This window comes from Magnolia sinica, chromosome 9 (assembly GCF_029962835.1).
Source record: "Magnolia sinica isolate HGM2019 chromosome 9, MsV1, whole genome shotgun sequence".
In the NCBI taxonomy this organism is placed as follows: Eukaryota; Viridiplantae; Streptophyta; class Magnoliopsida; order Magnoliales; family Magnoliaceae; genus Magnolia; species Magnolia sinica.
Window position 1 is genome coordinate 28478706 of NC_080581.1, and position 15071 is coordinate 28493776.

General features: G+C 43.5%; 1 protein-coding gene across 1 annotated transcript; it reads left to right on the forward strand.

Moving 5' to 3' along the window:
• The first annotated feature begins 14054 nt into the window (after positions 1-14054).
• On the forward strand, positions 14055-14777 carry LOC131254921 (uncharacterized). The gene has a single exon (XM_058255624.1). It carries the CDS (start codon positions 14055-14057, stop codon positions 14775-14777), a length of 723 nt encoding a protein of 240 aa, XP_058111607.1.
• Positions 14778-15071: the final 294 nt, after the last annotated feature.

Here is a 15071-nt window from a genome sequence, read left to right on the forward strand (position 1 = left end):
TTTCTTTTTTAGGTTTCAGGGAATCGTCCTTCTCGGGATGTTTGTTATTAGTGTTTTCTACAGCATATACCTTGGACGAGGTATTCCTGTTATCATTTTTTCTATCGCGGTTACGGGATTCTTCCTCAATCCTGAGGTGTTTCTGGATTTGTTCCAGTGTGTAGTCCTAGGTTTTATGCAGCAACTTCTTTCTATAGTCTTTCCACATCGGTGGCAATTTGGCCATTATAGCCCCAACTTGGAATGATTCAGGAAGATTAATTTTTATCGCTTTTATTTTGTTTACTATTAGTTGCAGTTCTTGAATTTGGGGCAGCAACGGTTTATTATCTATTATGCTGAAGTCAAAATACATGGCGATGAGAAACTTGCTGGTACCTTCTTCTTTAGCATTGTATTTGAATTCAAGAGTGGCCTAGATCTCCTTTGCTGATGATGTCTGTTGGTATAGATCGTACAGGCGGTTGGAGAGAGCATTCAGAATGTGTCCTCGATACAAGAGTTCGTCTTCGGCTCTTTTGGTGCGGGCAGCTACTTGTTCAGGTGTATCTTTATCAGATGCTTCAGGTAGTGCTTACAAATTTGGATCTAATATATAATAGATCTTCAGTGCCATCAGGAGAAATTTCAGCTTGCCTTGCCATCTTGTAAAATTGGTTCCATCGAACCGATCAAGACATATCAAGTCCTGATTCATCAACTTAATGGATGAAACACTGTCGGCTTCCATCAGTAAATAACGCTTTAAGATTGTTGGAAATTATACAAACTAATGTATTTTTGTATAATGTGGAAATCAAAAATTGTAAAATAATCAGAAATCAAGACAGGTTGAAGCATGTCTGAAACGCTGTCCTTAATGCGTTATTTGCCCCTACTCAAGTGAATTGAGTATGCTAATAGGTTACAGGCAAACAGCTTCTAGGATACGACGAGCCTAGAGTGGGTCTGCGTTCAGCAAACATGAAGGCCCACCTAATAGAACTCAATTACACACTTTCTGGCAGTATTACAGTATAAAGGAAAAAATCCTTTTGAACAGTTCTAGACCACACCGCTGGTCTGTTCTTCAAGCTAAGGTTTAAGCCTTACTACATTGCTGGAAACACTAGAATATATGAGTGGAGAGAGGCTGACTGTCTTAATTCGTATAGGTTTGCTGGAGTGAGTTGAGATGGATTGGAAACTCATCCAGCTCCTCCTTTTATAGGCTATGGTGGCTAGGGGGTTATGGTCCAGAGACTTAAATTCCATTAAGTCATTTCTGGCTATTGGAAATTAGCCGTTTTATGGCCGTTTTCTGACTGTTGTGCATAGGCCATTAAGCTGCTGCATGCTGACTGTTGTGAGATAATAGCTAGCCGTTTTCTAGCTGTTGGGCTAGCCATGCAGCAGTTACAGCTGGACCCTGAACTAATGGCTCAGTTGTTACAGTTTCTGCTGCAACAGCTCTTTTCAGTCCCTTTATTTATACTGAGAGATTTCTCTCCCAGTCTTTTAGTCTCTCTACTAACCATCCACCCACCATAGCCAAGGTCGCGAAGGAGCGACCCTCTGCGACACGATGCGAAGTGCAAAGTGCGCCACTAGCGCCTCCACACACTGCCTCACATGCCCACGCCCTCGCACCGAGCCCGAGCCCGTGCCCGTGTCCGAGCCTGAGCGCTAGTGTCCGCGCGGGTGTTCAGTGCTACGCACTGGAACACGCAAGGTCCATAGTCCACGGACTAGGTAGGTAAATATTATAATACTCCACATCCTTCATATAAACCACAGTTTTTTCTCTTCTCTTTTCCATGTGGGACTATTCCCAAAAACCCACAGAAAAGTGTTTTTCAAAACAACTTTTTATATTATATATTATTTTATTATTGAAATATATTTTATTAAAATCAATATTTTTTGCAACATTATGTCGAGGGGAACCCTGCTGGACTGGTTGAGGGCGGCCCTCCTCACAAAATACACAACCCTCATCAAATTAGGCTCATTTAACTAGAGATTTGTGGAGGAGCCATCCCCGGATAATTAGCACAAGGTTGGTGTAGATAATACTAGGCATTGTATGATTGAAATTTATTGAAAATAAAGTATTAATTAACTAGCACTCACCATAGGCATGGCACAGATGAATGGATCTACAATCTTATTTGACTGAAGGCCCATTGGAGAAGAATTTTCTCATTGGATATTGATTGCAGATAGCTAGACTTGTTTTTCGGATCGCTCACGGTCTTCATCCAATGTGAAAAGATATACGAATCTACTGAGAAAACTGATGCACTGTCTCACCATACACATGTTCTTCATCTAACGGACAATGAAGTCAAGTCTAGCTACAGAAGTCTTGGCTTATCTTCTCCAAACACTGAAAAAGTGTGGGGACAAAAGCTATGGTATGGTGTAGCCCATGCAACCTGAGCATGATAAAGTAATCTCTTCACATTACATGTAAAATATAGATGTATCAATTGATTGTTATCCAAATAGTTTCCCTGATTTGTAAGGTGAAATTGTCCAAACCAAACTTGGATAGAATGGTGAAATGGTCCAAATCAAACATGTAGTGTGCTGATGGTTAGAATATGTTGGATTAATATCTACACTACACTAGATCTATCCCAAACATCTCAAATTAAATATCCTCATATGGGTAGGCAGAACTTCTAGATCCACCCGTTGCTTTGGACCATACGGCTTTTAGAAGTTAATATGTCATAAATGCGGATCCCCCGGGATCCCCGCCACTGACAAGACTCTGAGAGACCCACTGTGACGTACGTATTTTATATTGATGCCATCAATCAATTTTGCTTGCCAGCTCAGGCATAAGGTTAAAAACAAAAAAGAAGATATAAAAGAAAAGGCAATGCGAAGGACGCGGATTAGCTACCGAACCCGACAGTACCGAGTATACCTGCTGAGGTTGCGTCACCATAATTTTTTGGGCCCCACCATGATGTATTTATTGTATTCATACCATCTTGGAGAGATCATTTTAGGTCATGAGCCAAAGAATGTGGCAAACCCAAAGCTCAAGTGCACCCCACCACAGAAAAAAGTGCGGACAATGATGGCCGCTGTTGAAACTTTACTAGGGCTCACCATGATGTTTATTTGAGATCCAACTTGTTTATAAGTTAATACATACATGGAATATGGGAAAAAAATATATCAGCTTGATCGAAAACTTCTGTAGTCCAAATAAGTTTTTAATGGTAGGCATTCGATACCCAATGTTTTTTGTGGCGGGGTCCACTTGAGATTTGGATCTGCCTAATTCTTTAGCTAATATCCTAAAATGATCTCTCCAAATGGATGGACGGTGTGGATACAACACATACATCATGGTGAGGCCCACAGAACGTGGTGACATTACTTAAGTAGCTACACTCGCTACTGTCGAGTTTAGTGGCTAATACGCGTTACAGTCCAAAACTCACGTGGACCACACCGTTGGGAATTATGACACCAACCATTGAAACCTTCCTGTGTTCATACCGTCACATACACCTAGATGAATGGAAACACAAATATCTTGATCTAAAACTTTTGTGGCTGTTAATAAGTTTTTAACGGTGGGGTGTTCAATCTCCATTATTTCCGGTGGTGTGGTCCATTGAGCTTTGGATCTTTGTCAATTTTGGGTTCATGCGATAAAATGAGCTGGAAAAATGGATAGATGGTGTTGATGCAAAATGCATACATCGCAGTGGACCCACAGCAATGCCACCAAGCAATAGGCCTCTGACAACAGGATCACACCGATACAAGGCATAAGATAGGAACGAGCTCCAAACATCACAAGCAGTATCCGGTCGATTAAACACCTGCCATTCATCATAAGAAATATTCTAGCAAAAAAACTAGCCCTCAAGTCACTCATCACCACATGGAGTTTCAATCAAATAAGTCAAAATAGCTTATAATGGACGGCAATGAGCAAGCCTGTGGTTGGCTCAGGCCTACTCAAAATATTGATTTTTCTTAGCCCAGTCTTAGCCCATCGCCAGCTTTAATCATTCCACATATTCAACATCAATATCTACATTTTACTAATAAAAATATTCAACTAAATTTTTTTCTATTAAAATTTTCGATAAACTGTTGGACGACAGATTGTACAATAGACATGTAAATATCTTTGCAGTGAGATTGATGCAACCACATAATAAAAGCTGAGGAAACCAATGGCATGTTTAAATTAACCACACATTCAGGAGGACAAGCCTCCTCCATCCTAGATCCGACGGCAGAGATGTTGGCTAGCTGAAAATCATGGCCGGAATTCAGTTGCGCATAGCAGGCAAGGCCTCAATCTAGTTGCCCCCATCTTCATCCTACAGGGAATGAAGTCAAGTCTAAAGAAATACACGATGCCCTGTCTTTTCCTTACACACTGAAAAATAAGTCTATGAACATAATCAATGCTGTCTCCTTCTGTTTGAAAAGTATGCACCAGTCACACCCTATGAATTCAATTCTACGAGTCCTAAGGGCTTATTTGATTTCGCCAGTGCAATGGTAAACACCACGTAAAAAAGTAATAATTATTTCCCCAAGCATTTAGAACATTTTCATCCCCAACTGATTTGACAGCTATTTTTGACACGAAAACCAAGAATAATACAAAATATATGTGAGTCCCATTGTGATGCATTTTGCTTATCCACACCGTTCATCCATTATGCCAGTAGAATTTATAACATGAACAAAAAATTGAAGCATATCCAAAACTCAAGTGGACCACGCCGTACAAAAAAGGGAATCGAATATTTACCATTAAAAACTGTGGGGCCACTGCTTCTTTTGGCATGGGCCACTTGAGTACTGGATCTGCTTTATTTTTTGTCAAATGCTTCAAAATATTATAGTAAAACAGGTGGACGGAATTGATATATCATATACATTACCTTATGGTTTAAAAATTAAACTTACCTCTTTTGAATCGGTTTCAAAGGCACGTATTCCTATGAATTTTCAAATGCGGTGAAATGGTAATAATTACATATTTACAGTGCATTTACCATTGCTTTGAAAAACAACCGGGCCAGACGGATCTGATGGGATTAGGAGGGATGGGATGGATTTTAAGGTAATGATGGTGGTGTCAGTGGATTGGTTTAAGATCCATGGGATAACTGGGACAAGTTGGGGAGGTCTGTTTGGATTGTTTGCAATATCCTCGGATGACGAGAGTGACCTTGTTTGGATGGGGCATGAGATGGTGTGAATCACAGCCCTCCCCTACTTTCCCTTGGAGGCCCAATGAAGATTCTGACTAAATGAATCACAACCCTCAAAACTCGAATTGCTGCTTACATGAGTGCCAACGTTCTCTCTGTTCTTCTCCACTGCGATTGAATCCAATTTCTTAATTGGAGGGCCCGATTAACCGATGCAATGATTGAATTCTTCCTGACTGTCCGTGCGATCGCCTTCTTCATGACTCGAATCAAGGAACCTTTCTTCTTCTTCGATCTAAGTCGGAATGCAGATTCCCCATGAGAGAAACTCTACTGGAACTGATTCGAACCTCCATCCAACGGACCAGAAAAGTTCATATGATCAAGCGGGCCCGACAAGAACCCGCGTTCAATCGGGCCTGACAAGAAACCTCTTTCGATCTGTCTGGAATGGGTAATTACACCAATCGAGTCTGGATTCAACCGATGGAGAGGAGGAAGCAGGATTGAAGCGAATGATTCCGAGCTCTCGAAGGTCACCGACACACAATCAAAGGTGAGGGGGAGAGAGAGAGAGAGAGAGAGAGACCAAAGGAAAGGGACTGGATTAGGAGGGATTTCGCAATCCCTCCATATCCTCCTTAAATCCGTCGATGGATTCGGACTGACTGAAATCCATCGTCGTCCAAACAGGTAAGGGATGGGATTAGGAGAGATTTTACGAATCCCTCTTAATCCCGCTCAATCCGCCCAGCCAAACAGGCCCTAAGATAATACAGTAAAGCCCGTCGACCAATTGATGCCATTTAAAATGCTTTACCCACTTTCGATGGTAAAATGGTTAAAATCAAACTTTGACGGGATGGTCCCAGCTATTTGATTAGTGTGGGAAATTGAAGTTTGATAGATGAAATGGTCTTGTTTACACTCATTTTCAGCACTTGACATAGACCAACGGGAAGATGTCATGTGGATGGTCCCAGCTATTTGATTAGTGTGGGAAATTGAAGTTTGATAGATGAAATGGTCTTGTTTACACTCATTTTCAGCACTTGACATAGACCAACGGGAAGATGTCATGTGGAGATGCACTCAGAATTGTACTATGTGCTTGGAACAATCAGAATCATATTAGTGTCAATGGCGATGGTTAGAAAGCTCCATAAGATAGAAAAAGATTTTTCTACCTACTGAAATCACAAGTTCAAGGTTCACAAGAGTGGTTACTAATACAAAAGGGATACTTGATGTCGAGCTGTAGATCAAGACCTTTAAGGTCATGACAACATTTTTCTTCATCAAACCAGATACCAATTTGTAGACACCCCACCCAAGCTAACATCTCGAGAAGGCTAAGACAATCCATGAATCATGGTCATACCTTAAACCAAACTCTGATCCCAGCTTAACCCTAAAAAACCAACCTGAAAGTCTCAAATTGTCAACCCGCAACTAGAAATCGTGATCCAAACCGTTCAATCCACATATAGCCCTATCCTTGCCCTATACCCTGATTATGACCCCTTTACCCAAACCTTAACCCACCTATCTGAGCCATAAAACCCCAAAAGGAGACCATCAGATGAACCAACACATCAAGTAAGGCTTGCACGTTCGAGCCCGACCCGAACCTATGCCCGACGGTAGTCTGACTACCAGCGGTGCTCGGTGTGCCGCCACTTGCGGCCCGCGTGTGGACATCTGGGGACAACTGTCCCAGAGTCCGAAAGTCAACTCTTTCAAGAAATTACCCCCATATTCGAGCTTATTTACCCTTTTACCAATCCCATTAGCCAATAAGAGTGCGCCACGTGGCATCCTCTCCCTCCAACCAATCACCTCTTGCCACATGAGCTTTCACCCTTCCCAAACCCAAAAATTACCATGGGACCATTGGAGAAGGCTATAAATAGCCTTCTCCTCTTCACATTTTCACCAAGCCATTCTCATTTTCCAAGCTTAAGAGAGTAAGAAAGAAATAGAGTGAAGAGGAGAGTGAAGGAAAGGGAAGGAGCTCCCAAGCCTTCAAAGTTCTGATCTTTCAAGCCACCCCTTAGCCTTTCCTCTTGACCTCTCTGACCCATCCAACCTAGCCCAACTTGATCATGGTTCAGCTCATGTCTTAGTCTACCTGAGAATTAAGCCAAAGATCCATTCATTTCATATATAAGCATTCATCATGACATCTATTCCCTTCTTAACCCCCCTGCTTCTCTAGATTTCTAATGAACGTATGCTTTGTGACTTGCCGAACATCGGATCCTGTCACATCAGAAATTCCTAGTAATTTAGTTCACTTTTCTTTACCCTTTTTACACAGGCATCATCACATCCGCTTTCTAAACACATCGTTGGATGTATGCTCTGTGGCTTGCTGAAATCTCGAATCTCGCTGCATCAGAAACCCACATGTGACTAGTCCCATCATGACCACATCATCATCATCCATTGAGATTATTTTACCACACTAAGTAGAGACCGTACATTTGTACGGGCGGAGAGGGTTCCTAACCCCATCCCTCTTTGTAACCGAGGTCACTTACCCGGAATTTCAGATCGCAGATCAGGAGTCAACCTAAGGAAGAGGAGTCGTCAGATTTCTCTAACCTTACGTATTCCGTGGTTCTAGTCGACTACGGGATTTTGAGATTATTCGGCTAGTGGCGATTCCAATATCCACAAATAAGCCTAATCACTTTCACCACCAAAACATAACACGCCAAAACAATGTAGGCGCCGACTCCCAGTGTCTACAGAATGGCGACTCCACTGGGGATATGCTAGACCGCCCTAGCTGTGACCTGACTCGAAAGTGTGTGATACTTTAATTTCAAGGGAAATTATCATTACATTCCTACAAAAACAAAAGAAAACCTTTGGCTTGCATTTTCTTAGGCACATATTCGAACCATGACCACTCGATCCCACGCAGGCATGACCTCTCAAGCTACTCATGAAAACAAGCTGACAGCTCAACTAGTTCTCGAAACGTTAGCACCTGCACCAACACCTACACCTGTGCCACTACCAGTAGCTCCAACGGATCCTCAGGCCAACACAACCACGCAAGAGCTACTGCTTCAAACAATGCAATAGTTACTACTTCCCCTAGTGCCAAGTACCACACCAAATACATAGGCAACCCAGCCTAGTGTACAAAACATCTCACTCCCTCAGACCCCTTTTACCTTCTCTCTCATTCCCTTAGCAAATCCTGTGCCCCCTCTCTCAGAAGAGTCAGCACAAGATCAACAACAGCTAGCAATTGGGAGCAACTCTCCCACACATCTCTACTCAGCACATCACAACAATCAGGTTACAATACAAGTTCCCCCTCATGGGAACCACAGACAAGAACTGGCGGATGCCCATGAAGGGGCCAGTTTCGAGTCTAACTTACTCCCCCTAATGGGAGTAACATGCCGGAATTGTCAGATCCCCAGGCAGGAGCCATTTCCGAACATCACACTCTCCCCCGAAAGGGAGCAACGTTCAATTCTAGCTACCTCCTGCCACCAGGAGCCCACCATCTTTCCAACAACCCCTCATTCTCGATCCGTACGAAGAGGAAGCATCACAAGCCCTATAGCAAGGGGTAAGATATCCGTAGTAAGGCAAATAAGAAATTGAAGAGTTACGAGAGCAGTTGCAAATGGTGTAAAGTCAACTTCAGAGACAGCAAGGAGTGGATCACCCATCCACCAAATTCAGGGACCTTTGTCCCTTCCCAGACACCCAAGCACCACCAAACTTCAAGGTATTAAAATTCAAGAGGTATGACGTAGTGGGTGCCCCACAGCACACCTAAAAGCATTTTGTGGGGAACTCAATGCGATAACAGGAAATAATGGAGCCTTAATATGACTCTTCCAGAAATCCCTTAAGGGTGACGCTTTAGATTGGTACACCTCCTTGGACAACCATCAAATCAGAACCTGGGAAAAGCTCTCCTAGGCATTCATTGACAGGTTCTCATACAATCTGAATAGGGCTCCAAGAAGATCTGACCTGGCTGCCCTGAGACAAAAAAGGAATGAGTCCTTATCAGCATACGTAGGACGATAGTGAGCCATGACGGCTCGAATGAGAAACCTCATCGATGATGAGGAGCAGATATCCATGATTGTACATTCAGTAAATCCCAACATTTCAAGATATCTAATCTCATATCCATAAGTAAATTTCTCTCAACTCATCCGGGGTGGAGAGCAATTGCAAGCCGGGATCAGGGTTGGAACCATTTTCCCTTGGCCACATCAAGCCCTTTCAATCAAAAGAAATAAAGTCGAGGGGAATCCCATTGGATACGGGAATGGAAACAGCACTGTTCCCATGCAACGTACTATGGAAGTTAACAACATTGTCACCAATACTCAAGGCAATCGAAATGTTCCACAACCGGAGCCACAGCAAGATAGGCAATACCGACCACGGTTGAATAGGCAATACCAACCACAACAAACCCAACAAGGATATCAGGCACAGTCACCTCAACAATAATCGCAATAGCCTAGGGAGAATGCGCAAGGTCCATACAAGCACGCAATGTTAGGAAGGAAGTTCACCCCTTTAGCACAAACATACAGTCAGGTTCTGACAATGCTAATGCAAAAATAACTTTTGACACCGCTCCAGCTACGGCTTCCACCTAATCCCTTGCCACCTGGTTACAATGAAAATCAATATGCACATATCACCAGGCTCCTGGCCATCTAACGGACCGTTGCTTCGCTTTGAAACATGCGGTCCAAGATTTGATCGAAGGCCATAAGATTGCGATCACCCCGCAGGCCAACAATATGGTTCAAGCCAACATTCTCCAAAATCTCCTACCATTGCATCAAGCGGGACCCAGTACATCCAGCACCTCTACCGTCAACCACATTTAAGGAGGGCAACCCACACACTCCTCTCCACATCATTCCATACAAGCAATCATGCCCGATACAACAAAACGGATGTGGGGATACCAACAGGCGTCATCTCCTGGGCCACAGGTATTCCTTGAAGCACCACAACCTCTTATTTTTCTTGAAGCAGCACCAGCAACACAACCTCTTATTTTTCTTGAAGCAGCACCAGCAACACAGTCTCTTGTATTCCTTGAAGCAGCGCCTAATAGGTCACACCCTCAGCATCTCGCCCCCCAAGGGGCACACTCAACTCCATCCTCAGTACATCCAAGAAGGTCGAATTCTGAACTTGTCGTTCTCCCGATAGGCCTCCCCGATCTAGCCCCGCTAACCTTGCAAGGGGCACCCCCGATTCAAGCCCCAAGCTTCTTAATGCCACATCAACTGGCACATGCCCAGAGGACCTCTCCCATACATCAAGTGGAGAAAGAAAATCCCAATATCAAGTCTCACCAAGACTTGATAGCACCTCGAGAGAAATCATCAAGTCCGTCATAAATAATTTCAGCCACAACCCCTCATTATCAAGAACCAATGATATATCTGGAAGGAAGAACGGTTCCCTCCTACAACCCGAAGTAGTCCCATGGCATTACCCAAAATGCGCCGAAGTGGGCAACAACCGGAGATATTTCATGAGAGATAACCAGAACTCAAAAGAGATTCAGGGAACTTTGTCAGGAACCACCTGCAAAACCGATGCTGCTTATAACATAGCAGTCTAACTTAAAACCATTCCCGCACAAATATCCATCTGGGAACTCCTATGCACATCGAGATCGCATCGAGAAATCTTTGCGAAAACATTGAATGATGCCCATATCTTCTCTGATGTACCTCTCGAAATGGTGGTAAGTATGATTGGACAACTCCTCGCACCACGGGCCATCACTTTCTCTGATGAGGAACTGCCACCTGAAGGGCGTAAACATGGATGCTCACTAAACATAGTTGCCCATCACAAAAATTTCAAAATCCCACTCTTGCTCATTGACAATGGATCTAGCTTAACGTTTGCCCTTCGAGGACTGCTGAACGGTTAGGGATAGAACCGTCTTCTTTTAGACCCAGTACCATGAGTGTCAGGGCCTTTGATAACTCCCGAAGACAGGTAGAGGCAAAAATTGACCTTGAATTGCAAATTGGACTAGACATGACTCTTGTTACATTTCAGGTCATTGATATCCCTGCCTCATTTAACCTTCTGTTGGGGCAGCCATGGCTCCATGCTGTTGGAGCCATCCCATCTATCCTCCATCAAAGGGTTAAATTCCCTTCGAAAAATTAGATCATTTCAGTATTGCCGAGCCAGAAACTATATTACCGGTGACGGTCGATATCCCAGAAATTGACATCCCAGTGATCGTCGTTCAGCATGCAGAGGATGACATATCATATCACAGCTTCGAATTAGAAAATATGAATGCAATCGCCAATCCTCGACCTCTCGCTCTTGAATATGTCATCCCCCTTACTGAGCGATTAATCCTGAACTACCGTACTGAATTCCATGAAAAAGGTATGGTGATAAAACTAGCACGTGCCAACGTACAGAAACAGGGACTGAGATATCAGCCGACATTAGAGGATCAAGCTGAAAGGCCAAAAAAGGTCAATTGTTTAAGTGCACACCCATCAAGTTCATTAAGGCTGAGACAGTTTGTGAAGACACAATGATTTCCCCTGAGGACTACCTCCAGCAGCTCAAAATCTCAGAATATTCTAACCAAGAGTCTATCTGGCCACTAGTAAGGTGGGATAAGATCCTCAGGGCATCAAAGGCACATAGGACGCCAGAGGCAGAACCCCTAGACCCATCTCATAAGGCTAGGGGCATTAAAAAAGGTCCACCCACAAGAGACCCAGAACCTAGAGTGCCACTTGAAGGAGACACAGGTAAGAATGGAGAGACACCCACTTCCACCCACAGTCAAGAGGACATATCCTCGCCACCAGCTCAGCGACATAAGGGGCAAAAGCAGCCCAACCATTGGGTTGACAAGGGAAAGTGGCTTGCCCTTGATTGGACGGACTCAAGGTCCCATCATCGAACGAACCTGTGGAGTTAGAAGAACTCCAACTTCTGGGTGAAGAGATCGAATCTGATTCCAACTCCGAGCCCAGCCTGGTAGACATCATGGTCATCAGGACAGGTGACCCACAAGAACAAACAAGTCAGGACAGCAGGATCGAAAGGGGGAAAGAACTAAGATGGACAGCCATCCCCCTAACAATCGAATCAGCCGATAAATCATTTATGGATGTCGGCCTAAAAAAAAGCCAATGTAAATAGTAGTTGGTACCCCGAATTAAGACAAGACCAATCATGGTTTGTAACACCATCCTGTTCAGGATACCTTGGCGACACAAAAAAAATCAGAAAATTTTCAAAACATAAAAAAAAAAGCAAATATTCCTCAAAATCACAAAACATTAGAAAATTCTCAAAATACAAAAATAATAGAAAAACTTTTAAAATTCACTGTGCCAAACATTTCACACACGACGCAAGAGTCTAAGGTCAACTCATATGATTTCGATCTAGAGTTGGACTTTGAGCTCATGGGTTTGGATGAAGCCCTAGATGAGAGAAATGATGATACAGCTCTCGAATTCGAGGATTCTCTCAAAAAATTCGAAACAAAGGCCAACATTGTAGCAGACGATTTTGAAATTATGAATTTAGGGTCAACAGAACTCCCCAGCGAAGTGCTCATCGGAGGATCACTCTCTCCGAAATACAAGAAACCAAGGTTATCCAACTTTGCTTTCTCTTATGAAGACATGCCAGGGCTCGATGAAGATCTGGTGGTGCACCATTTGCCAATGAAACCCAACATGAAGCCTGTCAAGCAAAAGTTGCGAAAACTGAAGCTAGAATGGGCCCTGAAGATCCATGATGAAGTCATTAAGCAATACAAAGCAGGATTCTTGGTAGTCTCCAACTACCCAGAATGGCTCACAAATATCGTACCAGTTCTAAAGAAGGATGGAAAAGTCAGGATGTTCATCGATTTTAGGGACCTCAACAAAGCAAGCCTTACAGACGACTTCCCTCTACCCCACATCGACACACTGGTAGATAATACTACTGGACACAAGATCATCTCCTTCATGGATAGCTTCTCAGGCTACAATCAGATCAAGATGGCCATCAAAGATCGTGAGAAGACTTCCTTCATCACACCATGGAAAATTTTCTGCTATCGGGTTATGCCCTTCGGGCTGAAGAATGCAGGAGCTACATATCAGCGAGCCATGACTACCTTGTTCCATGACATGATAAACAAGGAAATGGAAGTCTACGTGAACGACATGATCGTCAAATCTCGCACAATCGAAGGACACTTCGAAGATCTCAAAAAGCTTTTCGATAGGTTAGAAAAGTTCAAGCTCTGTCTCAATCCGTAAAAATGTGTCTTCAGTGCAACCGGAGGCAAGCTATTAGGCTTCATCGTCAGTGAGGATGGCATCCGGGTAGACGAGATTAAGACTAAGGCAATCATCAAAATGCTACCGCCCAAGACTGAAAAAGAAATTTGGGGCTTCAGGCGAATGCAGTATATTAGTCAATTCATCTCACAGCTCACTCCGGTCTATGAGCCCATATTCAAGTTACTACGGAAGAATTCTCCAAAGGAATGGAATGACGATTGTCAGGCGGCCTTCGACAAGATCAAAAAGTACCTGCTAAATCCTCCAGTGCTCATGCCACTAACTCCGGGTAGGCCATTACTTCTATATATCTCCGTCGCAACAGAAGCAATCAGATGCGTTTCTTGGCCAACACGATGATGCATGAAGAAAGGAGCAAGCGATCTACTATCTAAGCCGACGATTCACAAGTTATGAAGCCAAATACTCCAACTTAGAGAAAACATGCCTCGCCCTAGTCTGGGCAACACAACGGCTACGACAGTATATGATCGCCCACCCAATCCTTCTGCTCGCTCACATGGACCCATTAAAGTACTTATTCAAAAAACCAGCACTAACGGGCAAGATCACAAAGTGGCAGCTACTGCTTTTAGAATTTGACATCACATATGTCACCCAAAAAGCAATCAAGTGGCAAGCACTAGCCGAGCACTTAGCAGCACATTCTCTGCCTGATTACCAACCATTGAAGACCTTCTTCCCTAACGAAGACATCCTCCAGATTGAGGAAGAAGAAGAAAGAAAGGCAGGAGAATGGACACTCTTCTTTGATGAAGCCACAAACTCAAAAGGGAGTGGAGTAGGCGCCATACTCTACTCTCCCAATGACGTCCCAATCGCCATATCCAGGCGATTGGCATTCCAATGCACCATCAACGTAGCTGAATATGAAGCATGCATCACTGGTCTAAGAGAAGCCGTCATCCTCAACGTAAAGAAGTTACAAGTCTTTGGAGACTCACAACTCATCATCAATCAGATAAATGGCGATTGGAAGACCAAAGATGAAAAGCCGATCCCATATTATGTCTACCTAGAAAATTTAATCAAGGAATTCAACGAAATCATATTCTCTTACATTGCCCAAGTCAAGAACCAATTTGCAAATGCTCTGGCTACCCTCACCTCAATGTTAAAGATCCCAAAAGGAGTTGCTGAATGGGAACTCACTGTCGAACTCCAGGAGGAACCCGCATTCTGCCTACAGATCGACAAAGCTGAACCTCCCTCGAATTGTTAGCCATGGTACACAGACATCAAGGAATATCTCGAACATCAGAAGTACTCAGAGGGAGCAACACCAGTCGATCGTCGCACCATCCAACGTTTAGCTGCACAGTTTGTGATCACTGGGGGCATCCTTTACAAGCGATCATTCAACCAAGTCCTTCTCTGCTGTGTGGATGAGACAGAAGCAACACAGATCATGTCTGAAATCCACGAAGGAATATGTGGCCCACATATGAATGGACACATGATGGCAAAGAAGATCCTACGACTCAGCTACTATTAGCTCACAATGGAGACGGATTGC

Coding starts and splice junctions, on each gene's coding strand:
- LOC131254921 (XM_058255624.1), top strand. CDS start 14,055: ATGGACCCATTAAAGTACTTATTCAAAAAACCAGCACTAACGGGCAAG.